The sequence below is a fragment of the Sus scrofa genome, chromosome 13, assembly GCF_054392235.1.
Source record: "Sus scrofa isolate SSC_HxYL_T2T_F1_AM1 chromosome 13, Sscrofa_HxYL_maternal_Yorkshire_Landrace_v2.0, whole genome shotgun sequence".
NCBI lineage: Eukaryota > Metazoa > Chordata > Mammalia > Artiodactyla > Suidae > Sus > Sus scrofa.
In genome coordinates, this window is record NC_139395.1 from 104,496,281 (window position 1) to 104,516,609 (window position 20,329).

At 40.1% G+C, this 20,329-nt stretch overlaps 1 protein-coding gene across 1 annotated transcript in view; it reads right to left on the reverse strand.

The window, feature by feature from the left end:
• Window positions 1-1,776: 1,776 nt before the first annotated feature.
• The window catches only part of WWTR1 (WW domain containing transcription regulator 1), a 147,299-nt gene continuing 128,746 nt past the window's right edge, over window positions 1,777-20,329 (reverse strand). The window contains exons 5-7 of the mRNA XM_084990057.1: window positions 11,367-11,500; window positions 8,832-8,944; window positions 1,777-5,090 (exon numbers count right to left, since the gene is read on the reverse strand). Coding sequence (XP_084846183.1) covers window positions 4,906-5,090; window positions 8,832-8,944; window positions 11,367-11,500 — 432 coding nt within the window. The 3' untranslated portion in view covers window positions 1,777-4,905. The remainder of the gene's footprint in view (window positions 5,091-8,831; window positions 8,945-11,366; window positions 11,501-20,329) is intronic.

Consider the following 20,329-nt stretch of genomic DNA (forward strand, 5'->3'; position numbering starts at 1 on the left):
GGACAGCAAGGCGGGTATCATAGCTTCTCCAGATTTTAACCTAACACAATACTTTCACATAGGCTCTCATTAGAAGTCAAGTAAACTATATATCCAGAAACTTTGATGTCCACACAATATTTAGTCATAATTTTTTTTAGAGTGCCCCAGGGAAAAACTTAAAATATAGTGGCTACAGTTTTTCATGGGAAACACCCATATATGAATATTTAGTAGATTGTAAAAAGAAAAAAAAATTGAATACACTGTAATTGTACAAGTCCCAGATCTCAGCTGGTTTGGCTGCAATGCCTGTCAGACTGACTTATCAAATAGATTGATCAACTAGATGAAAAATGTGGTTGGTACAATGCTGTCACTCCATTGCCTGGGTCTGACAGATTTGTTTAATCAATTAAATTGTCTAGGAAGTTCTTTTCCCCCTATTTTGCAACCACTCTTCTCTGTATGTTCCCTTTGAAACTACTTGCTTCCTAGGGGAACACAGCGTGCCAAAATATTAATTCAGTCAACAAATATTTACTATTTAGTATCTACTATGTTTTGGGCGTTGCCCTAAGGACTGAGGATATAGTGGTGAACAAAATAGATCAAGTTGCCAGCCTCATGGAAGTTACAAATTGCCTTTATCAATTTACACTGCCACCAGCAGTGTATTGCTCTCCCACTTCCCCACATCCTAGCCAACACTTGGTATTATCAGCCTTTCTTATTTTGCCATTTGATAGAAGTGAAATGTTATGTCATTACTAACTAATTTCCATTTTCCTGATGAGTAATGAGGTTGGGAAATTATTTGGCATCCAGTTTCCCACTGCAAAATATTTCAATTTATATCCTTACTCCTTACACTGTATTTCAACTGGATTGCATTTTTTTTTTTTTTTTTTTTTTTTGTCTTTTTAGGGCTGCAGCTGCAACATATAGAGGTTCTCAGGCTAGGGGTCTAATTGGAACTGTAGCCTCCAACCTACACCACAGCCATAGCAATGTGGTGGGATCCAAGCCGTGCCTGCGACCTACGTCACAGTTACATCATGGTCCCTAACCCACAGAGGGAGACCAAGGATTGAACCTGAGTCCTCATGGATGCTAGTCAGATTCGATAACTGCTGAGCCATGACGGGAACTCCTGAATTGCTTGTTTTTCTTATTGATTTGCAAGAGTGTGTTGTATGTTCTGGATGCTATCTTAGGTCTGGTTTCCAGAACAGATACAAGTAATCATGTACAAGTGACTTACTAAGAGAGCATTGTTTAAGGAAGGATTTATCAAGGAAGTGGTTGTTTATAGGAGAAACTGGTAAGAGAGTCAGGGAAACAGCACCAGAAAGGGGAGAAAATAGCCAGTGTGCTTTCAGGCAAAATCCCACAGAAGGTAGTTTCTGCATGATCCCAACAGAGGACTCACTCTGGAATGGAAGTTACATGCCTACCTGTGATTGGCCAAAGGGCCTCTTGAAGGATGTAAATTCCTATGCATTTCTAGCTCTTTGTGGTTGTGATGTCTCTGTCAAATCTGTGAGGGTGTTGAACCGACAATGTGATTTTTTTATATATATGTAAAGTCTCAGGGAGTAAATTCAAATACAATGGAAATCAGAATTCTGTGGATATTTAGAATATTGAAGGCATTTGAACCAAAAAAAATGTTTGCCTACAAAATTTTCTTTCTTTGTTTGTCTGCCAGAATGTTACATAAGCCTTTCCTCAGTACCACCCAAAGCCCTTAGTGAAAGGAACACACACAAATAACGACAAGATAAAGGCTCCAAGTGGAAATTCAATTGTATTTATTTTTCTTATACAGAATCAGAGAAGTAAAAACCAGTACCAAACTCCAGGTAAATTGGTTTGATCTGACTGATTTTTCTGCATACTTTCTGTATGCATAGCAATCTAAATTAAAAATAAACACACATATGTCATACTACAAAAAGTAGAAATTTTTTTTTTTAAATTAAAGTACTAACACATAAATGATGTAGTGTGTTAGGGAAACAGTCTCTGTCAATCACCTATTTTCCCAATTAAGTTAATCTACAATTTCCTTTTAACAGCTTTTATTGTTCATGAATGTTGCATTCTCTCAATCCAGATCACCTTCCTCCACAGAGCGCTTTTCTCCCACGCTGGAGTCAGCAGTACCCCCAGGAGACTAAATGTTTTACGCTGTGTTGTATAGTCCATGAAAGAAATGGCATTTCATATCCTAAATACAACATCTTAAAAGAAAGAACTCTGAAATTATTTTTTATTTCAATTTTTAATATGCCTTTTCTCTGCAAAATTATTAGATAAAATGTTGACATCTATTGATTGACTTAGGACTAAAAAGACAAGATATTCTGGCAGTTGTTTTATAATAAGAAATATAGTATAAATAGCACCTTATCATGAATTCTGCAGGGCTTTAAACACTTAAACAATAATAGGAAATAGCCTTTAAAAAGTTGTTCTTACTTTAGATTTCTAGCTTTAGTGTTCTTTAACAAAGGCCATATTTTATGACCTTAAAAAAAAAAATTCTATCTGGCTTCATTTATTATTAGTAAACACATAGTCAAGGTCCATATTTAACTCTGGAAAAATATTTGTTATGTTCATTAATAAATGTTCCAACTAATTTCACTAAAAAAAATTAATCTATTTTTCTAATGCCACAAGCTTACTAGGAAATTACGTCTAAAAACTGACAATAAAAATCATCGATGTTTTAACTACTTTAAAAAAAGAGGGATATCTGTTTCTTTTATGTTTAATAACCTGAAAATGAGTCTACAAAAATATTTTTTTAAAAATACAGTAACACTGCTCAGTTTTATTAGGTCCCTTGTTTTGGTGGGGTTATAAATTTTTTTGTTTGTTTTTTTGCTTTTTCTTAGAAAGAACGCACAAAGCTTTTTTGCAATTATTACTAACACGAGAGAAAAAGAAGTAGTGCTCCCTTCAATTTAGTAGCAACAGAAACATCTACCCCCATCTCTCTCAGAGCACTTCGAGGAAGAGAGAAGGAGTCAGAGGAACAGAAACCATGGGTCCTTCAGGAAAAAAAAAAAAAAAAAAAAGTTACTTCATTGTGTTGGAAACAACCGTAGGTGTATGTTCTTGTCCGCCTACATACCTAATATTGGCACGGACTGGGCAACACCAGTCCTGCTCCTCCTTCTCCCACATAAAGTGCACCGAAGCCTGCTTTCCTTCCACAACAGAATCTTTGGGTACAAAGGTTGTAGGAGGAAATCGTTGCTTTGTTCCTTGGGGCACTTTCCAGACCTCCTGCTCGTCTTGCTTTGGGGGTACTCTGGCTTGTCTATTTCCATTTCACACCTGGCATCCTTTCCACTCTATTCCACTGCTTTTCTACTTCATCTCTGACCTTTACACTTGCCTTCTTTCCAACAAGATAAGATGAATTCTGCTCGTCTAGATCCTGGTAGATTGAAAAGGATCCCATGAAAGATCCCCAGCAAATCAGCCCCTTGGGAATGGGAAGGTTCCTCTCAGAGACCTGCAGTATTAATGTCTTTCCAAAAGAGATATTAAATTCATAGATTATAAATAATGTCAAAATATTAAACAGTTGAGGACTTCATTGGCAATGCAGGCAGAGTGCACGCCCGGTGAACCCGATGCTCCCTCTCAGTCCTTAAAAGCTAATAAAAAATGGTTTTGGTTACATAAGAGGTATTGAGTACATATTTCAGGCCTTTTTATACCAACTGTAGCAAACAGGGTTAGGATAATATACTTAGGAATCAACTGTAATGACTTCAGAAACATGTCTCCACCATACACCCTCAGGGGGCATATTTTTACATGTCAGTCAGAGATCTGCTTCATCCTTCAAACAGTTTCATAGATAAAATGATTTTAAATACCTCAAATCTTGAAAGAAGCAAAACCGACCAAAGACTTCAGCATTTAAAAAAGCAACAGTTTACTGTGTGTGCCATCAGGTTGAAAGCTATGTTGTCCTGATGTTTTTAGGATAGTTTCAAAAGGCAAAAATTCAGTTGCCACTGATTTATCAAAAACATTCGGCTGCCCTCTGTCATCAGCTACGAAATGATAGTGCTTGACAAAATAAACATCAAGGTCTAAGCTGCAATTAAAAAAAAAAATCCAACTTGTAATTTTCAAAACTTCTGTCTAATAAATGTTCATAATGAGTACCAAACGGGTTTCTTTCATAAGATCTTAGAGTAGGAACTGTGACTAATGCTGCCGTTACTCTCCTGCTGAAAGGATTAGTTATTTAGATGCTGTGCAGTAAAATGAAGAAGGAGAAACTGCAATGGGACTGCATGCGCCTTTGTAAATACAAAGAAGAACTACCAGAACTAGCACGGATTCAATACTACATTGTATTCCAAACAGCAGAATTTTACTATCCGTACAATGATTTTTAAAGCTCAAGTTAAATATTTTTTAAAGCATCTGGTACTAAGATCATCAATACAGTTTTTGAAACTGTAAATCAGGTCTAATTTTGTGTACATTTCCTGGACCGAGCCGCCTGTCACTGCCTGTGGTCAGCTCTTCATGGTTTATAATTAATTGATGTATAAATTTCAACTAACACCCATAAAGCTTAGTCATGGGGCAGCAGAGAGAAAAGCGGAGAAGCAATTCTGCATAATTAATTCTGCAGAAACAATTCTGCTTAAGCCATCACAGGAATGCAGGCTTGCAGAAAATGAAACTAGAATGTTTATTTGGGTTGAACTTAAGTTACTGTCAATCAAATCCAGGCAATGATTAAACTGGCCACAAGGAAAGGAGGGAGCATGCGTCATGGAGGCAGAAAGCAGCACACCTGCAGACTTGCTCTGCTCCATCGTGTTTTCCAAGAGGCCCAGGAAATGTCAGGTCACGGCTGCATCCAAGCTACAATGGTATTGATTACAGCCAGGTTAGAAAGGGCTCGCTTTTGTTCAGAGCAGACTCAACATCATTGAAGAGAGGGATCAGATCTTCAGATTCCAAAGTTCCTAGATCAACATTTGTTCCCGGAAGACAGTCAAGAAAATCAGGGAAACGGGTCTGCTGAGGATTGATGTTCATGGGTGTGGGTCCTGCGTTTTCTCCTGTAACAGAATGAAATGAAACCATTTTAATTCCTTTTTCTAAGCTCTTGAAAGAGGGACAAACTCAAGTGGTAGCATAACTCTCTTTATTTCACCGTGTCTACATTCCATCAGAAGATTTTATTGCTGCAGATCTAAACTATTTCATCTCTGTGCAAACCACAGCTGCCATGTTACTGAAACTGAGTTGGTGATGCTTCCCCGCGAGAGATGCAGAGGTGCCAGGTGAATCTTTTATTGTTCTGGGTGAGCATGGTCCAGAATGGGTAAGTCCAGGGAGACAGGAAAGGAGCAAGTGAAGGCACTGTGGATCTGACCTACGATGGGTGCCAAGAGTTGAGAGGCTGTGACTGCATAAAAGCCTTATCCCAGAGCTATAATCCAACGATTTAACTGTAAGCTTAAATTTGTCCCTATCATCCCTCTTTATGTTCAAAGACAGCAGTGAGGAGTTTCTCTTAACCATGTCATTAAAAGGCTATCTTCATTGATAGCTCTAGGGATCATGTGGTATAGGTGGCAGATGCGGCTCAAATCTGGTGTCTCTGTGGCTGTGGTGTAAGCCGGCAGCTACAGCTCTGATTCGACCCCTCCTAGCCTATGAACCTCCATATGCCATGTTTTCAGCCATAAAAAGATTAAAAAAAAAAAGAAGAACAAATAAATAAGTAAATAATAGTGGGACAGCCCCCCCCCCAAAAAAAAACAAACAAACAAAAAAACAAAGCAAAACAAGCAATTCTTAAAAGGGTGTGGTTATCACAGAATATTCTAGAAGGTAGATAACTTCCTGGCCTTTTCTCTGGTTCTTCCCTCTACTCTATGCTCACACCACGTCCAGCTATTGTTTCCATGTGTATTTGGCAAAGGAAGTGCTCAGCTGGCTTCTTCCCACTCGGCATGTGGTTAGGGTGAGGTTAGTGGGTCTACTAGAATTTTGCTAGTTACACTTGAGCTTTGCCCACTTCTCAGCTTTTCATCATCTCTACAGTTAATTTCATGTCTCCCCTTGAGAGGGTTTATGCCCACTTCCTATTAAGGCTTCAGAGATGTGACCCTAAACTCAATGGGCTAATACTCACTTAACCAGGTTAACCTGGTTAAGGCCAGCTTGTACATCACTTCATCTTTCTTCGAAGGAGGAGAAAAAACTTGGTGCCCAGCTCTATGACCTCATGACCCCCTCACAACTCTATGAAGTGAGCACCTTACTCCCACTCTATAAGTGAGAAATCTGAGGCCCTGGGAGTTTATGTCACTCACCCAAAGTCACTGCTAAGAAGCAGAGAAGCAAAGGTCCAACCCAGTTGCCTGTCTGGGCAAGACCATGCTCTTTTCAGGACACCCTTTAATTCTACATGTTGGCTTCAAAACATCCCTCATTTATCCACTCAATGTCATTTTAAAAAGCCGCAGAATAGCATTCATCCTTTTTATTTCTAACGCTTTTTCAGCTGCATATGGAAGTTCCCCGGCCAGTGACCTATGCCACAGCCATGGCAACACCAGATCCTTGCTGTGCTGAGGATCAAACCCCCACCGCCTCAGAGACAATGCCAAATCCTTAACTTGCTTTGCTGCTCCACCTCGGGAACTCCTCAGCTTTTTTACTTTTTTATTTTTAAGCATCAAGCTTAGATTTAGATCTCCAGATCTTTTCTTATTTAACTTTGCTTTTTATCTTTACTGGTGTCCCAATGTTTAAAAGATGAAAGCAAACAATTATTAAACATAGGAAGGAGCCACTTCATTAGGCTGTTCCAAAGAGGGCGAAATAAATCTCACACCGAAAAATAAAGAGACAGATGAAGAAAGAGAGGGAGGGAGGCAGGAAGGGAGGGAGGAGGCTGAAGTAATAAATTGAAGAATAACAAAACAAACAGTTCAAACTATTCCTGTGTGACTCCTCACAAGACAGTCTGTGCAATTCTCTAAACACGTAGATGAGGGCCCGCACAGAGAGCCGGGAACAGCTGCTCTAACGTTCTGGCCGAGTTTGACTCTTGTCTGACCCATCGTTTAGTTTCAGGGCACAAAGAACAGTCATGGAGGAGCGGAGGGTAACAAACAAGGGCACTCTGGACAACTGCACTGGGAGAGCAATGATTTGCATCACAGAACCATTTTCTTTCTTTCTTTTTTTTTTTTTTTTTTTGCTTTTTAGGGCCGCACCCGCGGCATATGGAGGTTCCCAGGCTAGGGGTCCAATCGGAGCTGTAGCCTCTGGCCTATGCCACAGCCACGCATATGTGACCTACACCACAGCTCACCACAATGCCAGATCCGTAACCCACTGATCAAGGCCAGGGATCAAACCCGCAGCCTCATGGTTCCTAGTCAGATTCATTTCCACTGCCCCACAACGGGAACTCCTGCATCACAGAACCATTTTCTATCATCAGTGATGATGGAGGAGAAACTTGCATGAACAAGTCCAAATAGTTAACACGTTAGCTGTTATTTAATGTTTTTAAGTCCATTTTTAGTTTTTTTTTTTTCCCCCATTGGAGTATAGTTGATTTACAACATTGTGTTAGTTTCTGTTGTACAGCAAAGTGATTCAGTTTTATGCATGTGTGTATGTGTGTGTGTGTACACATACATTCTTTTTCAGATTCTTTCCCATTATATGTTATTTCAACATACCGAATATAGTTCCCTGGGCTATACAGTAGATCCTTGTTGTTAGCTGATATTTAATATTGGTTCTAGAATATCTTCTGGGATTTGAGGACTTTGATAATTCAATCTAGATTTGGCTCTTAAAACCAAATTTGGAAGCCTCACTCCTGGAGAAATGGAGAAAAGGAGGCAACCAGGAAACCAGCTGAGGCAGGGCCAGGGACTATGTTAAATTTAATTGCTGTGGGATAACACTGTTACCATGTTAGGACGTGGAGCTGACAATTTAGAATTCTCTGAATTGCTTAACTTTCCAAATGCCCGTGCCAATTGCTTCCCAAATGCAGTGAATGCATGAGAAAACTTGCATACTGGTGGCCCATACATCATAACCAAAAGCTAGAAAAGCACGAATATTCCATTACGGAAGAATGGCAAAGCAGAGAGTGGTATGTCAGTGCAATTGCGAGGAAATGGTTTTATGAAGCAAGGACAAGGGGGAGAAAAAAGAAAGAAAAGAGAGCAGAAATTAAAATCTCATGCTCATATATAAAACTATATTTGTGTCCACTATGGGGAAAGGGCTAGAGTTTATTTATACTGCCCAGGTTTAGGGGGCTTTTCCGCAGTCACTATGTTGTTGTTGAGGTTAAATGCTTCTGGTTGGATTTTAGAATTGTGATGACTAAAGAGACGACTTAAAAGTGCAAGCCCGGAAGCTGCTGTTGTGGCTCAGTGGTAACCATCCTGACTAGGATCCATAACGACACAGGTTCGATCCCTGGCCCCACTCAGCAGGTTAAGGACCTGGTGTTGCCGAAAGTTGTGGCGTAGGTTGCAGATTCGGCTCAGATGCGGTGTTGCTGTGGTGTAGGCTGGCAGTTGCAGCTCCAATTTGACCCCTAGCCTGGGAACTTCCATATGCCGCATGCGCGGCCCTAAAAAAAAAAAAAAAAAAAAAAGTGCAAGCCTGGGAGTTCTCCTGTGGCACAGTGAGTTAAGGATCCAGCATTGTCACTGCAGCAGCTTGGGTCATGGCTGTGGCATGGACGTGGCCAAATAAATAAATAAATAAAGGGTAAACCCGTTATGAGGCCTCCTCACAGGCCCTGATCCTACCTGTGTCCATCTCATCCACGTTGCTGAGGAAGTCCTCTGGAGTCGTGGGGACACTGTAGCAGCCTAACCCCAGGCCACTGTCGGTGCTCTGCTCCCTTGAATGATATGGTCCCCTGTGGAGCAAAAAATGGAAAGAAATTTCAAAAATAGAATACAGTCACAAACAAATGCCATACGGTATCACTTTTACGTGGAATCTAAAATTTTGACACAAATGAACTTATCTACACAACAAAAACAGACTCATAGACATAGAGAATGGACTTGTGGTTGCCAAGGGGTGGGGTGAAGGTGGGGAGGGGAAGGATTGGGAGTTTGGAATTAGCAGATACAAACTATTATATATAGGATGAATAAACAACAAGGTCCTACTGTTCAGCAGGGAACTATATTCAATACCCTGTGATAAATCGTAATGGAAAAGAATATGAAAAAGAATATATATGTATAACTGAGTCACGTGGCTGTATAGCAGAAACTAACACATTTTAAATCAACTATACTTCAATAATTTTTCTAACATGTAATGGATACACATCAATTTCCAAATAGTGGATACCACTGGGAGGGAATAAGGGAAAGAAATGGATTTCAGTAGTGGCGGGGATGAGATGAAATATTAATTTTAATACTTATTAAAAAAATAAGATCTATGGAAATGTGGTAAATCTGGGTGATGGGTATATGGGTAAATCTTAAGTTATTCTTTATAATTTTATGTACATGTGAAGTATTTTTAAATCAGTCATTTAAAAACTCTTTTCCTTGATTATTTTGGTTACTTTTTGTTTTCATCTTTCTCTCTGTTTTTAATAACTTTCAAAATTTATTTGTTTACTTATCAGAAGTCTCTGCAAGGGCAAGAAAGACATAGGAAATAGAAAACTGCTCTTTACTTGGGTTTAAAAGGCTACAGTTAAGGTTGATTTCTTTTACTCATAAAGGTATTTCTGGCTAAATTATCTTTTTCTTCTATTCATATGTTTCATATTTTAAAACAATACCTATTTGTTTTAATTGATATTTAAATTGTGAGATAATAATTTTAGACTTGCAGAGAAGATGTAACAAGAGTACAGAGTTTCCGTGCATCCCGTACCCAGCTTCCTGAAGGACATGGTGCTTAACCATAGCATAATGATCAACATCAGGGGCTGACAGTGTATAATACCATTAACTAAACTACAGATCTCAGTCACATTTCACCAGATGCATCAACTCAAGTTGTTTTGCTCCATATTTGCCATATAACATACTTTTATCGCCCTATTGGCTATGTAAAACCACAAGATTCCTCTAAATAATTACTGCATAATGCTACAGCATAACACAGAGAACTATATCCTATCTCTTGTGCTAGAATATGATGGAAGATAATATGAGAAAAAGGATGTATATACACATATGACTGGGTCACTTTGCTGTATAGCAGAAATTGACACAACACTGTAAATCAATTATACTTTAATAAATAAATACATAACAAATGCTGGAGAGGATGTGGAGAAAAGGGTACCCTCCTTCACTGTTGATGGGAATGTAAATTGGTACAACCACTATGGAAACCAGTATGGAAGTACCTTAGAAAACTAAATACAGAACTACCATATGACCCAGAAATCCCACTCCTGGGCATATATCTGGACAAAACTTTCATTGAAAAAGATACATGCACCCATATGTTCATCACAGCACTATTCACAATAGCCAAGACATGGAAACAACCTAAATGTCCACTGACAGATGAATGGATTAAGAAGATGTGGTACATACATACAATGGAATACTACTCAGTCATAAAAAAAGAAAAAAATAATGCCATTTGCAGCAACATGGATGGAACTAGAGGCTGTCATAGTGAAGTAAGTCACAAAGAGAAAGACAAATACCAGACGATATTACTTATATATGGAATCTAAAATATGGCACAAATGAACCTAACTAAAAAAACAAAACAAAAAAAAAACCACTCATGGACATGGAGAACAGACTTGTGGTTGCCAAAGGGGAAGGGAAGGGAGTGGGATGGACTGGGATTCTGGGGTTAGTAGATTCACACTATTGCATTTGGAGTGGATAAGCAATAAGATCCTGCTATATAGCCCAGGGAACTATTATCTAGTCACTTGTGGGAACATGATGGGGGATAATGTGAGAAAAAGAATATATATAATTGACTGGGTCGCTTTGTTGTACAGTAGAAATTGACAGAACATTGTAAATCAACTATAATAAAAATTTAAATAAATATATATCTATAAATAACTGCTACATAATACTAACCCACTGAAATCATAATTCCATCCTCATTTTCAAGTTACTGACTAGGGGTTTACTCCGTTTCATAGCACCAATTTTTGAATTTGAGATTTAAAAAGGTAGATGACTTCTTCCTCTGTTTTTCTTTTTTTTTTTTTTTGCCTACTGACCCCAACCTCCATCCAAAATCCCTAACTTCATACAACATAAAGCTTTGTTACACTCTAAACCACACAATAAAGAAAGCAAAAATAGTCGCCCCAAGTGTTGACTTACCCATTGAGGAAAGGATCTGAGCTATTATTAGTGATGGACCTCATGTCCGGGGTCATGGCGGGTGGGTTGACAGCAGCTTGAACTGTGGGCAGAGTCTCGGCTTCCATGGGGAGCTGTCTACAGAGGGCGGCTTCCTACAGAAATACGACAGTCAGAGGGAGAGGTGACAGTTAGTCACTCATTGTCACAAGGATGGGAGCAAATGATGCTTTGCAATAAAAACTTTTCACCAAACAGAAAAGCACTTTATCTCCCATAGGTCAAAATAATCAGGAAATCATTAGTGTTATTCCTCTGAAGAAAGTCCTACCAGCATGTCACTTTCTCACAGTCACAAAATTAATGAGAAACTCATGTAATATCTGCCCTTGAGGCACTTAGGTAGCAAGTGTCCAACCCATCCAATTGTTTAAATATTCAAATCATATAAAGACACTTTCTCAGAGACAAGGCTATTTTTATCCCAGGTGCTCAGATCACAAATCTAAGTCAATCAAAACAACTGGACTCCTTTGGACTGGCAGGTGCATTCTGGTTTTTGCCACTTACAGGCCAGTAAAGCTGTGAAATTAGAGTTCAGGCTCTGCCTTAAATCACACCTGGCAGTTTTATGTCAATAATCGGGAGAGCAAAAACAATCAGTTAAAAGCTTTGTTAGTCAATCAGTTTTTCTCTTTGACTAATTATTTTGCTGACTAAAATGGCTGAAGCTTGGGGAACCATGCAGATGCAATCCAAATTCCACTGACAACCATTTGATAGCATATGGATTTCATCAGAAAAAAATTAAAACACAAGCATCACTTTTTTTTTTGAGTTGGCATGCATTACTGTGCCAAGGAAAGTCAATCCAAAAGGTTACTAATTTGACTGCAATTACTTTCTCGAGATATAACCTCCAGGAAATTTCTTCCATTTTGACAAATATGACCAGACATAAAATTCCTTTCAAATGTGCTGCCGTTTCCACAGTGATACTTTTGTATATTTATCCTTGTTCCCCTGACCAAAGTTAGGCCTTTCCCATATTTATGCCTATTAGTTTCCCACTACCCAGGCTGAAGTCATTGCTCTCACCATCCTTCAAACCCCAAAACCATGGCTACCATGGCAAGCAGAATATTTAGGCATCTGAGTTACAGTGCCTGTTTAGAGCTCTTCCAGCCCTTACATGCTATGATTTTAGAGAGAAACTGCTGTCTAGACAAGTCTAGTGAAGTCATCGGCTATAAAAGCTTTCGGTTACTAGAGTTCAGGAGTTATGGTAGCATGACTCTTATAGACCGTGAGAGGCCTGGTTGATAAGAAACTGCACTGCTGACTTATACGGAAATAAATACTCTTGTCTAGAAAGGGCTTCTAGTTCACTTATGCTCATCCAGATGGCAAATGATCAAATACTTAACTAACAAATTTTATTCAGTAATCTGTAAAAAGGAAACCAAAAAACGGAGATTTTTTAAGGGGGAATTTTAGTCCGTAATCTCAACTTTGGAAGTACCTTCTGAATAAATCCAGAATAAATGAATTATTTCCTGATAGCTGTTTTTATATGGTAGGCAGTGTGCGTTAGAAACTTTATCTTCCAGCCAAAGCTTACATGGAGGCCTCATACACAAAAATAACAAGGACTGGAGCTGGCATGAGGGTATAGAGCCCACCAACTCCTCAAACACACTCAGCTACACAAACCACAGTCAAAAATAGCTGGTCAATGATATAATTCCTAGTCCTTTATAAACTGTACCTACAAAGATCTTTGGGCAATAACCATCATTGTCAAAAAAAAAAAAAAAAAAAAATCAACTGGAATGTTCCAGTTCTCCAACTATTCTGAATAAATGTGGGTTTAGCTCTTAATGGATACCCTTTTAAACAACCTGAAGAGATTGATGCATTTCTTTATACGTGATACAATTTTATCATCATATATCCTAAAAGCACTAGTTGAATTTGCGATTTCCAGGTAGTATGAATTTACATACAATAAGAATCATTTTTGGAACTCCATTGGAGATATATATATATATATATATATAGACACACATGCACACACACGCACACATAAAACACACAATGCATATGAACTATGTCACCTGTAATGACATAATATGAAAATAAAATGTTCAACTTAAAAGAAAAATGTGAGAACACAGATACAAAATATATAGTTTTAAAATTTCCCCTTCATTTAAATTACTTCTGGAATAGTTCAAATAGATACAACATGCATTTTAAAAAGAATGCTTGAAGAAAATCTATTCAGCAAGCATTGCTGGGAAACCTGGACAGCTGCATGCAAAGCAATGAAACTAGAACACACCCTCACACCATGCACAAAAATAAACTCAAAATGGCTGAAAGACTTAAATATACGACAGGACACCATCAAACTCCTAGAAGAAAACATAGGCAACACACTCTCTGACATCAACATCATGAATATTTTCTCAGGTCAGTCTCCCAAAGCAATAGAAATTAGAGCAAAAATAAACCCATGGGACCTCATCAAACTGAAAAGCTTTTGCACAGCAAAGGAAACCCAAAAGAAAACAAAAAGACAACTTACAGAATGGGAGAAAATAGTTTCAAATGATGCAACCGACAAGGGCTTAATCTCTAGAATATATAAACAACTTATACAACCCAACAGCAAAAAAACCAATCAATCAATGGAAAAATGGGCAAAAGACCTGAATAGACATTTCTCCAAAGAAGATATACAGATGGCCAACAAACACATGAAAAAATGCTCAACATCGCTGATTATAAGAGAAATGCAAATCAAAACTACCATGAGATATATCACCTCACACCAGTCAGAATGGCCATCATTAATAAATCCACAAATAACAAGTGCTGGAGGGGCAGTGGAGAAAAGGGAACCCTCCTGCACTGTTGGTGGGAATGTCAACTGGTACAGCCACTATGGAGAACAGTTTGGAGATACCTTAGAAATCTATACATAGAACTTCCATATGACCCTGCAATCCCACTCTTGGGCATATATCCAGACAAAACTCTACTTAAAAGAGACACGTGCACCCGCATGTTCATTGCAGCACTATTCACAATAGCCAGGACATGGAAACAACCCAAATGTCCATCGACAGATGATTGGATTCGGAAGATGTGGTATATATACACGATGGAATACTACTCAGCCATAAAAAAGAATGACATAATGCCATTTGCAGCAACATGGATGGAACTAGAGAATCTCATACTGAGTGAAATGAGCCAGAAAGACAAAGACAAATACCATATGATATCACTTAGAACTGGAATCTAATATCCAGCACAAATGAACATCTCCTCAGAAAAGAAAATCATGGACTTGGAGAAGAGACTTGTGGCTGCCTGATGGGAGGGGGAGGGAGTGGGAGGGATCGGGAGCTTGGGCTTATTAGACACAACTTAGAATAGATTTACAAGGAGATCCTGCTGAATAGCATTTAGAACTTTGTCTAGATACTCATGTTGCAACAGAAGAAAGGGTGGGGGAAAAAATGTAATTGTAATGTATACATGTAAGGATAACCTGACCCCCTTGCTGTACAGTGGGAAAATAAAAAATAAAAAAAATAAAAATAAAAAGAATGCTTGTGTATAGCTAAATATACAAATAAAATTCAAAAGTCCTATTTATAATAACCAAAGCTGGAAGGGCCATTACTATATCAGGGAACATTTCACAGTGCTGCCGTTTCACATCTGTTCCTGCTATTTTAAATGAAAGATAACTGAAGTTCCATTCTTCACCATAATGTTGTTTCCCTAATTCTTGAGGACTTGATCCCCAACATCACAGAAGGCAATGCCACGTTTTGCCTGTAGGGGGCTCACAGTATCCTTTTCACCTTCAAATGACTAACACATAAGCGAGAATACAGAAAGAGTGTTGAATATACTTGAAGACTCACTTTGAAATATAAATTAAGCCAGTCTGAGAAAATTTCTCGAGGGGGGCAACACCTTCTCCGAGATTATTCTAAGGTTTTTCTTGGGTCACAGTAGGCACTGTGAAGATTAGGCTGGCCCCTAGCTCTAAACCCATCTGCTCCCTATCCCACCTGGACGATGGCCCAGAAGACTGCCTGACAGCCCTGTCTTCTCTTTTGTCTTGAACATGCTCCCTGCATCCCCTCACTCCCCTCCACTGTTCCTCACTTCCAGCTCCAACTGTTCCTTCTACTTGGAACATAATCCTCAGATCTTCCTAGAGTTCCCTCCCTCATTGATGTCTGTCTCTACAGCTGCCATCTCTTCGGCAGTTCTTCATAGCAACTAATGGATTTATTGCCTATCTTTCTCTTTAGAATGTAAGCTTCAGGAGGAAAAGGATCTTATTTGTCAGGTTGACTCCTATATCCCCACTGTGTGTAACAACCCAGGCACATATGTACTTGATAAATACTTGCTCAGTGAAGAAGCAATGAATCCACTGGGATTCAAGTGGAAATATTTTACATTGTAATTAATAATAAAAGAAAAAATTAACTAAGAACATTCAGTTCTCAACTCCAACCACAAATATGAGTAAAACAACAGTCAATTTTATACATCCCAACTAGTCAGGCTCAAACTCCATCCTAGTGAAATGACCCCACTGTGTTTTTCCTATTCCCAACACAGAAGATGAACAGGAGGGCAGAGTGGTCAGAAACAGGGATTCCAGGGCCAGATGCTTGGATTTGAATCCTGGCCAGGCCATCTCCCAACCAGTTATCTGACTTCTTTGTTCCTCATTTGTAAATTGGGGATAATAATAGCATCCACCAAGTAGGGTAGCTGTGGTGCACTCGTACATGAGATCACTTAATAAATGTTAACTAAATATTATGATTATTAACATCTCTTGCCTTGTAGTCCAATCCCAGAAAACAAAAATAAACAATCTTAAAAGTCATACTATCACATGGAACTAATCCACTTTACCTGATTTGACACTTCTTCCTGGTCAACTTTCACCTTGAAAGGATTAAACCAAATGTAAAACTCACCATGAGTCAGCAAGGCTAAGAAAATTACTACTACGACTTCTTCTTCTAACAAAGAGAGGTTTTGTAAACCTTTTTGTATAGCGTAAAATTCATTTTTTAGTATAAATGGAGAATGGTGAGAAGTTTCATTTCACTCAATTATATTTCATAATATAATAGTCCCATATTTAGAATTTTTAAAATTGTAGCCTTTTTAGAAGGAAAATAGTTGCCTATTTTTGTTCATAAATTGAAGAAGAAAAGCAGTACAAAACCTAAGCCTTGAAAATAAAAGAATTGGGAGTTCCCTGGTGTTCTAGTAGTTAGGAATCAGTGCTTCCACCACTGTGGCCCTGGCTCAGTCCACTAGTCTGGGAACTTGATGTGAGATCCCACATCAAGTTGCTGAATCCTTAAGCCAAGAAAAGAAGAAGAGGAAGAGGAAGAAGAAGAAATGAAAGGAAGGAAGGAAAGGAGGAAGAGAGGAAGGTCACTAACATGTCCTCATCCAAACAATAGAGGATTTGTATTAAAACAAACAAACACACTAAACTTAGGTATAAAATTAAGCCTCGTACTCAGTATGATTTGGCTGCCACATGACATTTGCTGCCCTTGCAGGGGCAGTTATGAAAGGCAAACACCTGACTTTAGTTTGAGCAAGATGTGGCAGACAAGACTGCTGGAACTAAAACAGCTAAAGCAAAGACCAATGCCAGGGGCACTGGACTAAGTAAACTGACATGGAAACAGGGGGACAGCTGAACAAGGCTGGTCCAAAACAGGACTCAGGCCTCCAAACACCATGCTCCCTCCGCAGCTCCCCCTACTCCAAGCAGGATAACACGCTAAGCTGGAGACACATCTGAGCCCCTGGGTCTGTCTCATCTCCCACCTCCACTCCAGTTCAGCAAATCTGTTCACAGATCCTTTCCCAGGGTCCCTTCCACCTCCACCCACCCTGTCCTTCTGAAAAAGTCTTCAGTTTCTTGGACTTCTCAGTGCTTTGGGTCCCCCTTCATTGAGCCATAACTCTCCAACCCAAAGGGGGTTCTGACACCTTTTCCAGCAAGCCGTCCCTGACAACCGTAACCACAGCAAACCATTACCTTCCCCTCTCCCAGCCCTGAAGTCCAAAATAAACGTGTCCAGCTGGAGTCTGAAACTCCACATCTCACAGTACACTCCTCATCCAGCCGCAAAGCAGCCTTTCCTACTAACTTCAAGCTTCCTCCTTATGCCATCACCACCTATCCCAGCTCCAAATCTCAGTCAGCTGTATCTCTCAGCTCCCACAACGCATTCATGTGCACCTGTATTTATTTTTTTAAAAATACTACGGAGATTACCAGGTGCCAGGTACTGTTCTCGGCAGCAGGGATACAGCCATAAACAACACAGACAGCATCCCGCCTCACTGAGGATTCTAGAGGGGAGACAGACTGTAACCAAAAAAAATGCCGGAGGAGTTCCCGTCGTGGCTCAGTGGTTAATGAATTCGACTAAGAACCAGGAGGTTGCGGGTTCAATCCCGGCCTTGCTCAGTGGGTTAAGGATCTGGCGTTGCCGTGAGCTGTGGTATAGGTCACAGACGCGGGTCAGATCCCGCATTGCTGTGGCTCTGGCGTAGGCTTGGCAGCTACAGCTCCCATTAGACCCCTAACCTGGGAACCTCCATATGCCGCAGGTGTGGCCCTAGAAAAGGCAAAAAAAAAAAAAAAAAAAAAAAAAAAAAAAGGGCCATTCTTTGTGGGATCCCTCTCCCTGATGTGTACATGCTCTAGACCTCCTTTTCAACTCACATAGTCCACACTGCTTCTCTAGAGCTACCAACCACCCTGCCCGCCTCCAGTCAACTTCCCCATACAAAGCGGCCTCCCATGTTCTACACTTTGTCACAGTATTTTACAGAGTCACCAGAGGAGAAAAATAAGGATGGGGAGAGGTCAGGGTGTCATGACCTAGGAAGATACAAGGGGACTATTTCATTTTTTTTAATCTTTTTTTATTTTTTGGTCTTTTCAGGGCCGCACCCAAGGCGTATGGAGAGTCTCGGGCTAGGGGTTGACTCAGAGCTGTAGCCGCCAGCCTACATCACAGCCACAACAATGCCAGATCCAAGCCGAATCTGCAAACTACACCACCGCTCACAGCAACGCCAGATCCTTAACCCGCCAAGCAAGGCCAGGGATCGAACCTGCGTCCTCATGGACACTAGTCAGATTCGTTTCCACTGAGCCACGACAGGAACTTACAAAGGGACTGTTTTAAAAGAGACTTGAGTGGGCACATCACAGCTCCTCAACTACTAATGGACTGTCACATGAAAAAGGACGATGCCTTCTATTCCAGAGGGAAGCTTTCTAGTTAGTAGTCTATTGAGTGGTAGAACTGGCTTCTTCTCCATTCTCTGAGCTACTGGCCACTGAAATTTTCAAGAAGTTGTTGAGGGTTAAATGTTACTGGACATGATCAAGGCTTGGCACAGTGTCCCTGGAATTGGAATGATGCAAGCTTAAGTCCCAGCTCAGCTACTCCCAAGCTATAACATCTTGGTCTACATTTTTAAACTTTCTTGACAGTTTGTTCATCTGGAAAAAAAAAAAAAAAAGTGGTTTGGAGTTCCCTTGTAGCTCAATGGGTTAAGGATCTACCATTGTTACTGCTGCGGCACAGGTTTGATCCCAGGTTCAGGAACTTCCATGTGCTGAAGGCATAAAGAAAAAGAAAAGAAAAGTGGCTTATAAAACACATCTTGCTGGACTGTTAATAGTACGTTTTAGGAGGCAGAGATATTAGCTAATACTTGCATGTCACTTACTACTTATGAAGCACTGTCCTAAGTGCTTTAACCTGCTATTTCATTTCATCCTTGTGACAACCCAGTTGTCTCCATTTTATGGACGAGGAAACTGAGGCACAGAGAGCTAAGCAACTTTCCCAGGATCTGGACCCTGTTCTCACAGTCCCTCTGCAAATAGTGGCAGAGAGAGGAGAGCCAAGGTTGAGGTTGGCAGACCTCAAATTTTCGGCCTTTTCACCTACTGTCTGTAGGATCTGGGCAAGTTATTTCAGTTCTCTGAGTCTGTTTTCCCAGCCAAAAAAAAAAAAAGGAAATAACAACCCCCCTCCTTCCAGCAGTTTAGGATCTAATGAAGTGGCCTGTTTCACTATCCTGAACATGTTTTCTCCCTCTGAATTGGAAAAGAGATTGAGCTGGATGGATCCTCTGATCCTTTTCAATGTATATGGGTGGAGCTAGTGTCCTGGGAATTCACAAGCACATCTAGCAAAGTTCCAAGTTCAGATCTTAAAGGCCAGTTTCAGAAAGATCTGGAAAGATGTCCCTGGTAACCCCACCCCTACGCTCCTCCACCACAACTTTATTTTTTCTCTACATCCAAGCTGGGGGTGGAAAGACGGATGCAAATAAAGGCGAGAGACTGTCTTTCAGAGTTTTCCGTCCTCCGTCTAGCTCCCGGAAACAAATAATTATATGAGGGTTAAAAAACACCCTCCCTTAGGGGTTGGGGGAGGGGGTAGTGTGTAAAATAGCTGGGGCGAGGTGGGGGGGGGCATTGAGGGGGGTGAAAGACAAAAACCGATTTGTAAGAGGAAGGTGTCCCTGGAAGCAAACGACAAACCTCCCTTCCTTCCAGCTCCCCAATGGCCTGCAGCCTGCCTGTGGAATAAATCAACAGAGGAGGTGAGAAAGCAAACAGCAGTGAAAGCATCCTGCAGCCCAGTCCGTCCTGGGCTGAGGGAGCACCTCCCACCAGCCAGCTCTGGCCCTTCCTGGAATGTACTTCAAAGAGAAAGACAATAACCTCTTCTGAGGGTGCTTTGCTTGATTTAAATGTGTGTGGCCAGGGGTTCTACAAAAATGGAAGATTGGATTGTTTTCATTATAAAGGGTGGGGTGAACAGAAACAAATGGGAAAAAAAAGACAATATTTTGAAATCCTAACATTAAAATAGTTA